This window comes from Felis catus, chromosome B2 (assembly GCF_018350175.1).
Source record: "Felis catus isolate Fca126 chromosome B2, F.catus_Fca126_mat1.0, whole genome shotgun sequence".
Classification (NCBI taxonomy): domain Eukaryota; kingdom Metazoa; phylum Chordata; class Mammalia; order Carnivora; family Felidae; genus Felis; species Felis catus.
This window is the reverse complement of record NC_058372.1, coordinates 41,238,779-41,255,153: the sequence shown is the minus strand read 5'-3', so window position 1 is coordinate 41,255,153 and position 16,375 is coordinate 41,238,779. Positions and strand designations below refer to the sequence as shown.

Below are 16,375 nucleotides of genomic sequence, written 5' to 3'. Positions count from 1 at the left end.
CCTACTTTCTCCAGTAATCCTTTTGACTTTGTCAAACCACTTCAGAGCCAGAAAAAGTTGTTAATACTTCAAATTCCATGTAATCTCTAGGAAGTTCTTGTCAGTCTTAATAAGAGATGCTGACCTGGTAGAACCATCTATATCCTTGAAGAAGATGACTCTAGGGGTTTCTACCAATTGAATTCCAGTAGTAGCAGGGCCAAGATTTTCTTTCTTATTGTATTTTGACCAGTTGTTGAGCCTTTATGTTTTCTCTTCCCAGAAATATGTGGTTGAAAACCCATTGTATGAGGAGCGGCGGAATCTAGACCGCCAAGCTGGCTTGGCTGTGGTCCTAGAGACAGAACGGCGACGGCAGAACGAGCTAAAGCGCAAACTTAGTGAGAAACCAAAGGAGGAGAAGAAAGAAAAAAAGGCAAAGGTCTTGAAGGAAGTAAAAGAGGATGACAGAGTCTCTGAGGAATTAGAGGACCAACTCTCTGAGGGTGGGAACTCCCCTGAAAAGGCTGAAAATAAAAGGAAGGGTAGCATCAAACTGCAATTAAAGGAAGAGGTAAAGAAAGAATCACCAACATCTTTTGGGAAATTCAGCTGGAAAAAGCCAGAAAAAGAGGAGGAAAAAAGTTCAATGGTCCCAAGTATTCCTAAGGAAGAGGTTGTGGAAAACAGTAAGGACAAAGAGGACGGGAAAGCTGAGGCTGGGAAGGCAAAGCCCATCAAAATCAAGCTCTCTGGGAAAACAGTTGTTGCACATACGAGCCCTTGGATGCCCGTTGTGACAACTTCAACCCAGACTAAGATCCGACCCAACCTGCCTATCCCATCCACAGTACTCCGCAAGTCAGGTTCAGCCACAGTGAGCAAGCCAGCTCCTCTTAACACCTTTCTGTCCATCAAATCCTCTGGAACTACTGCTAAGCCTCTGCCAGTGGTTAAAGAGTCTTCAGCTGATCTTCTCTTGCCTCCTGATATCATCTCCAAAGCATTTGGTGGGGAAGAGGTGATTCTAAAAGGGTCTCCAGAGGAAAAAATGGTACTGGCTGAAAAGAATGAACCATCCCATATACCTGAACAAGTGCTACCACCTCCTCCACCACCCCCTCCACCACCACCTCCGCCACCCCCAGTTATACCTCATCTAGCTTCTCCATCTCCTGCTCAGACAAATGCTGTCTTGGCTCCAGTCAAATCAAACCCAGCTGTATCTCACACTCTCAGCCCTGGCTTCCTGGGTCCTAACATTTTGAATCCTGTGTTGCCAGTAGCCATCATGGCGTCGGCACAGCCAGCTGCCATTCCTTCCGATGAGACAGCTCCTGGGGTGAGTGAGAGTGACCGAGACCAGACCCTCTTCTCTGTGTTAGTGCGTCCTCCACCTCCCCTCTCAAGTGTGTTCAGTGAACAAGCCAAAAAATTGGAAAAGCGAAATTCATGCTTAGCCACAGCCAATGCTAAGGACCTATATGATATATTCTACAGTAGTGGTGGAAAGGGGGCCCCTGAGACTAAGCTGAGTGGCGGTCTATTGGCCAATGGGGAAAATAGCAATCTTTCTAGAGTCGAAAGTTCAGACACCTCTTCCACTTCCACTTTGAACAACAGTACATCCCAAGAGGGATTGCCTCCAGATAGAAGTTTGATCTCTGCTCCTGAAAAGCCCACTGCAAAAACTCTGGTGTCCCTAGGGAAATGGTCAGTTGTAGAACACACAGACTCAGAAAACAGAGGCAGTGGCTATGGATTCCTACAGCCTCTGACAAGGTTGTGCCATAGCAGGCCTTACGAAACTATTACCCCAAAGACAGATACTTTGGCCATGTGGACTTCTAGCTCCTTCCAGAGTGATACTAATAGGGATATATCTCCAGGAGGAAAAATCGAGCTTGATCTCGGAGAGCCAGGACCACCAGGTGTAGAGCCAGCCCCTCAGCTGTCAGATATGCACTGTCATATCATGGAATCTCAGAAGTTGGTAGAAACCCACCTTATAGACTCTGGTAACCAGGATGAGGAAATTCAAGAGCTCCACAAATCTAAGGATTGTGAGGAAAGTGAGGTAGAGGTAAACAATAAACTAAGAGAAAAGAGACCAAAGCTTTCTGAAGGGATGGTAGGAGAGGAAACAGGTATCAGTGCTGGGCCCAATAGCATAGAGGATTCTAATTTGAACCATGGGGACAGATGTACATGGGAGGGAGAAATAGAACAGTCTGAGTTGCAAATGACTGACAAAAAGGCTGAACAGTCCAGGAAATTGACGACAGTAAGTGAAACTCAAAGTAAAATAGTGAGTGACTTGAGTGCACAGGCTCTCTCTTCCACAAAGGCAAAAATAGACTCATTTCCACCAGAAGCTAGGTCTTTACTCCAGAACCCACAAGAAAAACCTGTGAAAGTTTCTGCTCCGGAATTGCTTCTCCAGTCCCCAGCCAGATCAGATATGTGTTTAACAGATAGTGCACAGGAACAAGGAGTTTCAACTGGTAATGAAGAGTGGCTAGAAAATTCAGCTCCAGAATCTTCTTCCAGGACAAGTTACAGAAGCCTCAAACTCCAGAGAGAAAGATCAAAAGACTTGCAGGGTAAAATGATTTATGAACTGACTGTTTGGGATGAAAATAATAAGTCAGAGACCTGGGAGAGCCCAGAGAAACCAGAAACAGAAACGCTGGAGCTACAAGATGTCCATCCAGAATTAACAGTGACAATAGAAAGCAAGGCCTTAGAAGACTTTGCAGTTACAGACTTAAAAGTAGAAGAGCTTGCTGCCCTGGGGAACCTGGGGGATATGGGTGTTGATTTCTGCAATACTCGGGTAGACCAAGCACATAGATCCCCAAATGCCCTGTCTCAGAAAGTGTGTGAAGAAAATTCTATGTCACCTATAGGATGTAATCCCTCCACTCTCCCTGACTTGGAACCAATTCCATCCTTTTCTGAGTTTCCATTAGATTCTCCCAAAACCCTGGTGCTTAACTTTGGAGCAGAAGGTGAACAAAACTCATCTAATCGCAGAAGTGGAAGGATCACCCCTAACATTTTGAAAACTGGACTTCCTATAGAAAATGTTAACCTTGGTTTGGGGAGCTTAGAGGGAACACACCAAGCACTCGACCTATTAGCAGGAGGAATGATGCCTGAAGAAGTGGAAGAAACTTCTCAATTAGAGAAACAAGATTCACTCAGATTGGAATCGGAAACAATTAATCCTGCAGGCCTTGGGCCATCTCCTTGCCTTCCAGACCTTGTTGAATTTGTCACACGGACATCTGGAGTTCAAAAAGAGAAGATATGTTCTCCTCTTTCTGAGCCAGGTGACCCTCCTAAGTGTAGTTCCCCGGAGACGGGACCACTACAGCTAGAAATACCGAAAGTATCCATCACACATCTAGCAATTCCTCAAGTAGATGAGGACACTGACCACCCTTTGAATTTGGCAAAATCTCTGGCTTCAGGGTCTCCTACAAGGGAGCAAATAGTTGGAGGCAATATGGTCCCTCAGGAAATAACTGCACAAGAAGCTTCAGTTGCTGCCACCCAGGACCACACAGAATCCAGTGTTCATGACTAAAAGTACACATCCAGAGCTACTTGTGGATGAATCAAATTGGCTTCTAGAAATCAGGTGCCCAGATGATCCAGGACTAGTTGGCTATCTCATCTGGAACCTACACCAAGAGATGCAGTAAGCATCTTACAGTAACTGTTCATGGAAGCCAAAAGTTTACCTCTTTCCTTTTTTTTCCTTTTTTCTTAAGATACCAGACAAATCAGTCATAACTTCTATACATATCTGTAAAAAAGTATTTTTCTGTTATTATTATTATTATTTTTATTTTTTGCCAATTTGCTTTCTCCTACTTTGTCATTAAAATCAAATGTCTGTCTGGCTCACCACATAGTGTGCTTTGATTGATTGTATTTTGGCTTTGACTCTGCCATTTCTGGAATGTGGGGGAGGAGGGAGACAGAGAGCTGACTTCGATTGCTATGTTGTATTCCTACCCAATTTCCTGGGCAGCTGATGGATCTCTGGGAGAAACACCAGAAAGCCTGCTGAAATGGAAAACTACTAATGAAGGAAGGATTGTTCATCTCTTAGGCTTCCATTTGGATGGGCCTGCCTTAACATTGTTTGAAATGCAGCGTGAGTAGCTCTTTTGTTTACTGTTTACTTCCTTGTGCCATGTCAACCCCACACTTCCTTTATCCTGTTGCCTTTGCTTGAAATGGTCCTGCTAACCCACAAGCCTGTTTGGAAATAGCCTCAATAAATGAAGAAAATCTAGCAGGTTCACTTTTGGAAGACGACAAATCGGTAAGGCTTATTCATGGCTCAATGCCAGGAGCAGATATGCTTTTTGGGTCACTTTTCTTTTTGAAACAGCCTTTGTGTTCATTGTATTGTGATCCAGTAACATTTTGTGTTAAATTGTGTAGCAGCCATTTCTGTTCTGAAGAGGTAGAAGAGCTGAAACTTGTTTTGGGATTGGACTCATTCTCTGTTCCACAATCCATATGTGTTCTTTCCTCTACCTCTCCCTTTCCCAAGTTATTTCCACCATAGTGTGATGTTTGGGGTTGTACATTTTGTTCAAAAGATTAAAGAATTTATAAGTTGGCTTGGACAAGTTTAATTTTATTTTTAATGTGTTAATTACTTGGAATAAATGCATTAACCTCATGTTTCTTTCTGGATTTTGTTTTGAAAACCACACACATTTGAACTCCACAGGAAAACTAGAACAATGAACTCCTGCCGTCCTGTTGTCTATCTCCTCCCTCCCAGTCGTTTTTTCCCCCCATTTGTTAGGGCTGCTTCCATCATGTCAGATTGTTAAATTATGTAGTCTGTGCCCAGTGCTGCCTGGGTGGGTAGTGAGTAGGCAATAGTGGTCTGGTTTTGGTATATTCCTATTGTGAAGCTTTTCATAAACTCTTATATTGGCTCTCCCTGTGCTCTGGAAGCTGAGCTCCCCATAGAACATTCATGTTCTTGCTGAAGGTGCTCTTGGGGATCAGAAAGCTTAGTCCTCAGATTTTTTTCTTTTCTTTTTTTAATGTTTATTTTTGAGAGAGACAGCGCATGAGCAAGGGAGGGGCAGAGAGAGAGGGAGACACAGAATCTGAAGCAGGCTCCAGGCTCCGAGCTGTCAGCACAGAGTCCCAACACAGGGCTCGAACTCACGAGCCGTGAGATCATGACCTGAGCCAAAGTCAGGTGCTTAACCATCCCCCCAGTCCTCAGATTTTCTGATCTCTGTCCCAGTTTCCTCTTTACTTTCTTGTTGTCAGAAATTTATAACCTGGCTCAACAGAGGCTTCAGAGTCTTGTTTTCTACCCACTCCCTCAAAAATAATGCAAAGTTGCTGATCTTTTTTCCTAGGAATTTTTTTCCCTGTTAACTTGTGTGCAGAGCTGCAGAATCCTAGGTTGAGTTTGGGGAGGCTATTTACTTTTTCTAAAGCCTTGACTAATGTCTACTTAGAAGATGTCCTGGCCTTTGTTGTTGTTCATGTTGTGGAGAGGGCACATATTTGGGAGAGTTAAGTCCTTGAATGTTCCTCAGCCATTTGCCTTGCTGTGATATTGGACAAGTTACCACACCTCACTGTGCCACAGGGATTTTTTTTTTCCCTCCTTTAAGATGAGGATCATTATCTCCATTGCAGCACCAAATGTATCCAGGGTCATGCCATCCCTAGTAGTCTTCCTAGGCCTGCTTTTTAGGCTGAAGCTTGAGTTTAATGCACTTTTCTGGCCCAGAAACAATAGACTGACTCAGAAGGTGCCCTTTAGATGAATGTAAACCCAGGTGAGCTTCGGAGATGTATTTGTTTTTCTGGAGAACTACTCCTTCCCTATTCTGGCAGCCTATCTACAGGAATCAGAGAACCTAAGAGTTTAAAATGCCAGATATTACTTAGTGAGTTCATCTCCCTTTGGGGACAGATGGTTGTGTTTAGAGTGGAGAGGGGTTAATCTTGTCCAGATCTCTTACCCTTATTCTATATCTGAGGGAGTCAGAATCTTCCTCTTTAGGTTAGGAGAGGGACACTGGAGAGAACGGTAGGGAAGAGAAAAGAGGCAAAATCTAGGCAGTACAGAACTAATTCAAGTAGCTGTGGCTGGAGTACTTTGAATTATTTTCTTGTACTTGATAACTTCAGGCTTTTTCTAGAATAGTGAGTGGATTCCTACTTGTAAGAAACAATAGTATTCTTCATATCTGCCTTGAACTAGCAGAAGGAGAGCCTTTAGGATTCTGTAGTCTGGGCAGGAAGTGTTGCTGGCTTTCTCTTTGATCAGTAGGATCTAGCTTTGAGCCCATCCAGAGAAGCCTTGTGATAGGAAAGGCAGAACTCTAACCCAGTTGCCAGCATCTAAAAGTAGGGCCTATTTTTATTCAGCACTATCACAGCACTGAATAAATGTTCACCTTAGGAGACAGGCACATGCAAGGAGTGGGCCCTAATCTTTATATGTCGCTTATGGTGTCAGAGATAACTATTTTAATATTCTGCAAACATCAGAAAGTTTTTATTGGAATCTCTCAACTGTGAAAACAAATTATCAGTAGTTAGGTTTAAATTTGGGCAAACCTAATTTTACCTAATTTGTGTAAATAACCCCCCCCCCCCCCCCCAAATTCCACTTGGCTTTGTGAATGGAGACCTTTTGCTTCGTAAGCCATCTTCCTCCTATTCACAGGGCAAATAATACTCTTAATCTTTGTGGTAAGTATTCTCATTTTACCTAATACAGCTTCATCTCTAAAAAAATTAAAATCAAAAAGCTAGCTAATGCTTTGGTACCAAAGCATGCCAGGACATGTGTCCATTTATCAACTGCCAGATTCAGGGACTGCGGAAGAATGGTGAGGCGTTGGGCAGCAGGGATGGTTGGACATACAAAAACAGGCATCCTATAGGGACATTAAGTATGTGTTTAAAAAATAAAAAGAGGCATGTTCAGAGAGGAGACAGCCTATAAAAGAAGTGAGATGGGTATTTTTTTTTTAATGATTAGTTTTAAGAGAGAGAGCATAAGCAGGAGAGGGGCAAAGAGAGAGGGACAGAGGATCTGAAGCAGGCTCTGTGCTGACAGCAGCAAGCCTGATATGGTACTTGAACTCATGAGATCATGACCTGAGCCAAAATTGGATGCTCAACCAACTGAGCCATCGAAGCACCCTGTGAGATGGGTTTTTAAAAAATATACCCGAGGCACCTGGCTGGCTCAGTCAGTAGAGTATGCATCTCTTGATATTGGGGCCATGAGTTCAAGCCCTATGTTGGATCTAGAGCTTATGTAGAAAATAAATATCCCGGGGCGCCTGGGTGGCTCGGTCGGTTGGGCGTCCGACTTCGGCTCAGGTCATGATCTCATGGTTCGTGAGTTCGAGCCCCGCATTGGGCTCTGTGCTGACAGCTCAGAGCCCAGAGCCTGCTTCAGATTCTGTGTCTCCCTCTCTCTCTGACCCTCCCCCGTTCATGCTCTGTCTCTCTCTGTCTCAAATATAAATAAACGTTAAAACAAATTAAAAAAAAATAAAAAAGAAAATAAATATCCCTAAACCTTGGTTTTCACCTTAACAAAACATACCTGCCAAGCTTGGGATAAGAGAGAACCTAAGCAAGGTCTTCAATTATTAACAATTTTGTGAGAACATGGACAAATGAAAATAGTTTGGGATTGTGAACACATTTCTTTAGAGTTTAATTTTGTAATAAAGTTTATGGAATTTTTAACCAAAAAAAGTTCTGTATATGGTAACTGTTCATTGATAAGCCAAGCACTGGAACTGATAATGAAAATCTATCATTTTAAAAAAAATCACTCCCATCCTGGTTTGCCCTCAATGCTTATACACTTTCAGAGGACTCTGTATGTTTTCATTGTAGCAATTAATGTTTTAATTTTACATTTATGTGTTTATTTGATCAATATATGCCTTCCCCCACAACTAGATTATAAACTCTCCAAAGCAAGAAGTTTGTCTTTGCTTACAGTTTTTTCATGATTGTATTCCCAGTGCACAGTTGCCTGACCCACATAAGAGTGCTCAATAAAAATTCGTTAAAAGAATCAATGTGGTAATAGTAGCTATTTTTTGTTAACTGATTTTGAATACTCAGCAATTTATAAGTGGGTAAAAGCTGCAAACTGCTGATTGTATTTGTTGGGTACTTAGCACTCCAAAAGACTGCTTCTGTCCTGGATCTTTGTATACAAAGCACTGTCTATAACAGCAAATGCATATCAAGGCTGCCAGTGGCCTCTTCATTTGAACAGCATTCTGGCCAGGAGGGGGACACACTGCCCCTGAAGCTCCTAGAAGAAAAATTGAGGGTAGGAATGGGGATAAACTGACCTTAGGGTTACCAATAAAAGACTTTTGGACTCTAATTTTCAGATGGCTACCTTTCTCCTTCCAGCCAGATTTTATAGGCACGTTGAAGTCAGTCAGTCAAACCCACATCTCTGATTTGGCGCAACATCCTCTTTGTCACCTCATAAAAACTAAGCCAAGCTGCCATTTGATTTCCGGAAGGAAACAAAAAAAAAAGCAAAAAGTTTGCTGTTGGTAGAAGGAGGAGGGATGCTTTCACTTCTTACTCTCTATTTTTGTTTCAGCATCCTGACCATTTTATATAAAATATAAATATTTCACGCACATATAAAATAAGTACACACACACACACACACGTAAAATATGTAACTTTATGTCAGTAAGGGTTATCTGGTGCTGTGGAATTGTAGACCAGGTTTTTTTTTTTTCCTTTGTGTGTGTATTTTTAAATATGTGTCTCTTTCACTCAGTGGATCCCTGTCTTCATTCTTACCAGTTCTCTATCATTATAAATAGGTCCTGCTGCTTTTCCTTCAAGACTCCCTAAATTCCTGTATTCCCATCAAGGCTGGGCAATGTACATTCTTCAGCCTCCATTCTTGAAGAATATTATTCTTTTCTTGTTTCTCTTTTCCTCTTCCCTTTCTCTTGCCCCCGCCTCTGTTTAGCTGTTTATGTATTTCCAAGTATACAAGCATTTGGCCATAAAATACTATAAATTGAGCTACTTGTCTTCACAAAGCTTACTTTAATGCAGGTACACAAAAGATACCACAAAGTCTTTGCTGCATTCAAGAGGATAAAAGTTAATTCATATCTAGATGTATTGATTAAAAGCTTTATAGGCTTTTGTCCATTCCACTGGTGGAAGATCAGGAGAGAAAGGTGTTTTGTAGAAAACAATGGAAATGAGCATGTTTAAGGGAAGTGAATAAGCAGGGTGAAAGTAGAGGCAGAGTTACATGATAGAGGATATGGAGAAAGATGGCAAAGAGGTAAAGTCAAGCATATTGAGGTATTTTCTTTCATCTCCTCTGATACTCTGCCCCTGCTAAAGTTCCACCCAGCTCTCCAACAGCCTACCTACATAAGGATGATTATGAAGATGTTTACTGACTTTTGCCCGCCTCTCTTCCTTTCTTTTCAGGAGCAATTGCAGAAGTCTTCAGATTTCCAGAAGGAAGGACTGCAGAAGACATCTCTGCCTCAGGGAGGCAGGGATAGAAGCCACAGAGACCAAAGAAATGATGAGCGCCCTTGGGGCCAGTAGGTAGTCACCTCTAAGGTCTGACTTTCAGAAGGTGGGTATGACTGCTGGGGCAGGAATGGGTTGTGGAGAAGACCCTGTGTTTTTAACTGCCAGGAAGTGGTGAATTGGGTGAGCAAGTATGTATGTCTGTATTTTTGTAGCAGTAGAATAGGGACGAGATAAGGATAGGCATATAGATGTATATTTTAAACTTGCCACTCCTCATCTCCAATTATCTCCTAACTTCCATCTCTCATTTTGTGCCACACTTACGTTAAAGCTGTGGAGTTCAGATCTTCTCATCCGTCCTGGATCCAGGGGCCCCAGTGTTCCCAGCAAGTAGAACATCTACTGTCTCAGTTTCATTCTTGTCCATTTAAGAATCAAGGTAAAAATTTGGCATGTCCTTAGAGGAGTGGGGTATGAATGGACAAACGAGGCAGAGGGATGGGGAGACAATCACAAAAGGTAGTGTTTGAAAAATCCTGACTTCAGGATTTCTGACTTCAGGACCACTGTCTACCACTTTTCATTCAGACTTACTACCTCTCCTACACTCACTGAAACATCTAGTACACAGAAGCGGGAAAGCATCATTTCAAACTACCAGGGAAACCCCTTACTCTCTATCTAAAATGCTAGTAGGTACTTTATTTACTCCTTTTTGCACTTTGGGACTGTGGAGGAAGAAAACCAAAATCAAATAAAATTTTAGCTGACCTTTAAGTCCTTTAAACTCTGAGATTCATTTAAATCTGAGCTCCCCCTGATCCAGATTTGCCCTTAAAACTCTTAGCCTACTTTTGTTCATGATTTGTAAATCCAGGCATTTTTAGAGTCCCAGAGGTCTAATTTACTACCCAAATAAATCTGTGGTTTGGGTAAGTTTTGGGAATACTTGTAACACTACAAGTACAAAGAACTGCATAATATACAACCAAAGCCACCAAAGGAATAAGAAGTAAGGGGATAAGGGGTAAAAAGTATCTCAGGGCCTCTGGCTGTTGAGCTTCTGTCAGTTAAGGACTACTCATTCCTAAGGTATGACCCTGTGGATGAAGCAATGGAAAGCATTCTGGTGCCAGGGCTGCCAACACTTTGTCACCACCACTTTCTACTTTCTCTCCCTTGCTTCAACCCAAGATCTGTTTCTCATCAGCTACCACATTCCTCTGTTCAGGGACAATCAGGTGTTTGGTCACAGCTTTCATTCCTAACTGTTCCTGCTTGCATTCTCCAGTGGTATCTGAGGTCCACCTTTAAGATGTGCTGATCTGGGGGATGGGCAGGGGGAAAGGGAACATTTTTATTTATTTTATTTTACTATTTTTTTAATTTTTAATTTGTTAATGTTTGAGAGACAGAGACAGACACAGACACAGACACAGATGTGAGCAGGGGAGGGGCCGAGTGAAAGGGAGACACAGAATCGAAGCAGGCTCCAGGCTCCAAGCTGTCAGCACAGAGCCTGACGCGGGGCTCAAACCCACAGACCACAAGATCGTGACCTGAGCCAAAGTTGGACACTTAACCGACTGAGCCACCCAGGCACCCCTAGAAAGGGAACATTTTTAGAGTAATATTTTCCCTCTGAACTTTTATTTGATATGCTAGAGTTCACACATATAATGATAAGATACTTAAGGCCTTTTTGTTGAAATATATTTTATATAACGTTAAATTTTTTGTAACATAAGATTCACCATTTTAAAGTATACAGTCCAGTAGTTTTTAATATATTCAGGGTTGTGCAACTATCACCACTATCTAATTCCAGAACATTTGTACCACCCCCCCCCCAAAAAAATACCCATTAGCAGACGCTCCCAATTATTCCCTACCCCAAAGCTGCTGGCAGTCACCAATTTGCTTTCCATCTCAGTGGCTTTATCTATTCTGGGTAGTTTGTATAAATGGAGTCATACAATGTGTGGTCTTTTGTGTCTGGCTTCTTTCATTTAACATGTTTTCAAACTTCATTCACGTTGTCCCGTGTGTCAGTACTTCGTTGTATTTTGTGGTTGAAAAATACACTACTTCATCAATATACCACATTTTGTTTATCCACCAATTGACGGGATTTGGGGTTATTTCTGTTTTTTGGCTAATATGATTAATGCTACCATGAACATTTGTATGCATGTGTTTGCAGACACAAGTTTTTCAGTTCTCTTGAGTATATCCTGGGTCCTATGGCCAACTCTCTAACATTTTAAAAATGAAGTTTTATATTAAAGTATAAGGTGCATATAGAAAACAGAAGCACACACATCACAAGTGTTAAGCTCAAAAATTTTTATGGAATGAACGCACCTAGGTAACCAACAACCAAATCAAAAGATAGAATATAACCAACACCCCTGAAGCCCCTCTCATGTCCTCATCCAGTTACTACACTTTCAAAAGTGTAACCACTGTTCATTCAAGCCCACATGGGGCTCTGCATTGACAATGTGGAGCCTGCTTGGGATTCTCTCCCTCCCTTGCTTGCACCCTCTCTCAAAATAAATAAATAAATAAACATTATACACACACACACACACACACACACACACACACACACATTTTAGAAATATAACCACTTTTCTTGACTGCTATCTGAGGTATTGTTTGGTTTTGTTTTTGTTTTATGGAGGTGAGATAAACAAGTGACATTTAGCACATTCACAATGTTGTAAACCATCACCTCTGTCTAGTTCCAATACATTCTCATCACCCCAAAATAAAACCTTGTGTCTATTAAGCAGTTAGTTCTCATTCCTACCTCCCTTCAGCTCCTGGCAATTACCAATCTGCTTTCTGTCCCTATGGATTTGCATCTTCTGGTTATTTCACATAGATGGAGTCATAGGATATGTGACCTTTTCTGTCTGGTTTCTTTCACTTAGCATAATGTTTTTGAGGTTCATCCATTTTGTAGCACGTATCAGTCGCTCATTACTTTGTATAGCTGAATAATATTCCATTGTATGTGTATACCACAGTTTGTCCATTCATTCATTGATGGGTATTTGAGTTATTTCCACCTTTTAGCTATTGTGAATTGTACTGCTATGAACATTCATGAATAAGTATGTGTTTGAGTACCTGTTTTCACTATTTTTCAGTATATAACTAGAAATGGAATTGCTGGGTGATTATTTTTATGTTTAACTTTTTGAGGAACTCCCAAACTTTTCCACAGCACCTGAATCATTTTACATCCCTTTTAGCAATATACAATGGTTCCAATTTCTCCATATTCATAACACTTGTTAATTTCCTTTTTTATATATATTATAGCCATCCTAGTGTTTCATTGTGGTTTTGATTTACCTTTCCTTGATAACTAATGATATTTAACATCTTTTCATATACTATTTGGCCATTTATATATCTTCTTTAGAGAAATGTCTACTCAAGCCCTCTGCTCATTTTTTAATTGGGTTGTCTCTCTGTTGTAGAATGGTATGTATGTATGTGTGTATGTATTTTAGAGAGGGAGCGCAAGTGGGGGAGAGGGGCGGGGGGGGGAGAGAGAGAGAGAGAGGGAAAGGGAGAAAGGGAGAGAGAGAGGTGGGGGGGAATCTTAAACAGGCTCCACACTCAGTGCAGAGCCCAACGCAGGGCTTCATCTCACAACTTTGTGATCATGACCTGAGCCGAAATCAAAAGTTGGATGCTCAACTGACTGAGCCACCCAGGCGCCCTTTTGTTGTAGAATTTTAAGGATTCTTTATATGTTCTGGATACTAGACCTTTATCAGATACATGATTTGCAGATATTTTCTCCCATGCTGTATGCTGTCTTTTCACTTTGTTCTTTTGATGCACAAAAGATTTTAATTTTTTTTAAGTCCAATGTATCCACTTTTTTTTTATTGTTGGTTTGGTGTAATATTTAAGAATCATTGCCAAATCCAAGACCATGAAGATTTACCCATCAATTTTTTTCTATGAATTTTTTAGTTTTAACTCTTACGTTTAGGTTGTTGATCTACTTTAAGTTAATTTTTATATATAGTGTGGGGTAGGGGTCCAGCTGCATTCTTTTGTATGTGAATATACAGTTGTTCCAGCACCATTTATTGAAGAAACTTTCTTCTACATTGAATGGTCTTGGCATTCTTGTTGAAATTGATTGGCTGTAGATATATGGTTATTTCTGGACTCTCAGTTCTATTCCAGTGGTTTACATGTCTGTCCTGATGCCAGTGCTACTCTATTTTGATCGCTGTAGCTTTGTAGTAAGTTTTGAAATTGAGAAGTATGAGTCTTCCAACTTTGTTCTTCAAGATTGTTTTGCTGTTCAGGCCCTCTTGCAGTTTCATATGAATTTGAAGATTGGCTTTTCGTTTCTGCAAAAAGGGTCATTGGAATTTTGATAGGAATTGTTTTAAATCTGTAGATCACTTTGGATAGCATTGCTATTTTGACAATATTAAAATTTCCAATCCATGAACATAGATAGGATACCTTTTTGTTTATTGAGGTCTTTTTTAATATCTTTCAGCAATATTTTATAGTTTTTTGTGTTTGTCTTTCACGTCCTTGGCTAAATTTGATTCTCTGTATTTTTTTATTTAATATACATTTTTAAATTTTTTTAATGTTTATTTTTGAGAGAGAAAGAGAGAGACAGAGACAGAGTGTGAGTGGGGGAGGGGCAGAGAGAGAGACGCAGAATCTGAAGCAGGCTCCAGGCTCTGAGCTGTCAGCACAGAGCCCAATGTGGGGCTGGAACCCACAAACCACAAGATCATGACTTAAGCCGAAGTCAGATGCTCAACCAACTTAGCCGCCAAGGCGCCCCTGTTCCTCTGTGTTTTATTCTTTTGTATGCTGTTGTAAGTGGAATTGTTTCTTAATTTTCTTTTGGACTATTTATTGCAGGTATAGAAACACAAATGACTTTTATGTGTTGATCTTATACCCTGAAACTTGGCTGAATGTGTGTGTGGACTCTTTATAGTATTAATATTAAAAAATAAATACATATTATTAATATAGTATAATATATATTATATATGCATAAGATCATGTTATCTGAGAATAGAGATAGTTTTACTGTTTCCTTTCCAATTTGGATATCTTTTATTTCTTTTTCTTGCCTAATCGCTCTAGCAAGAACTTCTAGTACAATGTTTAAAAGCAATGGTAAAAGTGACATCCTTGTCTGTTTCCTAATTTTAGGGGGAAAAGTTTCAGCTTTTTACCATTGTGATGTTAGCTCTAGGTTTTTCATAAATGACCTTTATCATATGGAAGGAATTCCTTTTTGTGTCTAATGTTCTGAGAGTTTTTATCATGACAAGGTGTTGAATTGTGTTAAATACTTTTTATGTTTTAATTGAGATGATTATGAGTGGGGTTTCTTCTTTCATTATATTAATGTTGTGTATTGCATTGATTGATTTTCTTATGTTTTACCACCCTTACATTCCTGGGATAAATCCTACTTAATTACACAGTTGTTCATAGGGTTATCTTATAATACCTTCTTATTTCTGGGAGGTCAGCAGTAATGTCCCACTTTCATTTCTGATTTTATATTTTTTTAATTTTTTGTCCAACTACATATCAGTTTTAGTAAAGCCATTATTCTTTTTGGGGGTGGGAGAGGAACAGAGGGAGAGAGAGAGAGAGAGAGAGAGAGAGAGAGAGAGAGAGAGAGAGAGAAAGAATCTTAAGCAGGCTCTATGCCCAGCATGGAGCCCAACGTGGGGCTCAATCTCACAACCATGAGATCATGACCTGACCCAACATCAAGAGTCAGACGCTTAACCTATTGAGCCACCCAGGTCCCTCATTTCTGATTTTAGTTATCTGCATCTTCTCTCTTTTTTTCTAAGTAAATTTAGCTAAAGTTTTGCCAATTTTGTCAGTCTTTTCAAAATACCAACTCTTGATTGATTGCATTGATTCTCTATTGTTTTTCTGTTCCCTATATCATTTATCTCTGCTCTAATCGTTATTATTTCTTTCTTCCTACTGTCTTTTAGTTTTAGTTGTCTCTTTTTTTTTTTCCTGTTTCCCCAAGCTGTAAAGTTAGGTTATTGATTTAAGATGTTTTTTAAAACATTTCACAGCTATAATTTCCCTCTTGGCACTGTTTTCACTGCATCCCATGAGTTTTGGTATGTTGTATTTTTATTTTCATTCATCAAAGCATTTTGATGAATTCATCAAAGTATTTTATTATTTTCTTGTGAGTTCTTCTTTGACCTATTGGTTACTGTATAGAGTGTGTTGTTTAATTTCCATTTTTGTGAATTTTCCAGTTTTCCTTCAGTTATTTTTAGCTTCATTGTATTATTATTGGAGAAGATACTTTGTATGATTTCAGTATTTTTAAATGTATCGAGTTTTATTTTTTAGATATGTTGTGGACTAACATATCTATTCTGGAGAGTGTTTCATGTGTACTTGAGAAGAATGTATATTCTGTTTTTGGATAAAGTATTCTGTGTGTTAGGAGTACTTAGTTCAGTGTTGTTCAAATGTTTATGCATTTGCCTTTTATTTAAAAAAATTTTTAATGTTTATTTATTTTAGATGGCGGGGGGGGGGGGGGGGGGGCAAGGGGCAGAGAGAAAGGGAGACAGAGAATCCCAAGCAGGCTCCACAACTGTCAGCACAGAGTCTGATGTGGGGCTCGAGCTCACAAACAGTGAGATCATGACCTGAGCTCAAACCAAGAGTTGGTCACTTAACCAACTGAGCCACTGAGACACCCCTGGGCATTGGCCTTTTAAATCATATGAGAAACTAAAGGGGAGTTACAAACTACATA

The 16,375-nt window shown here is 40.3% G+C and overlaps 1 protein-coding gene across 4 annotated transcripts in view; it reads left to right on the top strand.

Annotated features, from left to right (window-relative positions):
- Window positions 1-16,375, top strand: part of ZNF318 (zinc finger protein 318) — a 43,522-nt gene that overhangs the window by 22,941 nt on the left and 4,206 nt on the right. Inside the window, exons 8-9 of one of the 4 annotated variants that reach the window (XM_023253996.2) lie at window positions 9,502-9,655; window positions 9,884-10,329. In XM_023253996.2, the coding sequence (XP_023109764.1) occupies window positions 9,502-9,624 (123 nt within the window). In that variant the 3' untranslated portion in view covers window positions 9,625-9,655; window positions 9,884-10,329. Of the gene's footprint in view, window positions 1-262; window positions 4,685-9,501; window positions 10,330-16,375 lie in introns of those variants that run through there. The other 3 variants (XM_023253994.2, XM_023253993.2, XR_006597790.1) reach the window with 3 other exon arrangements.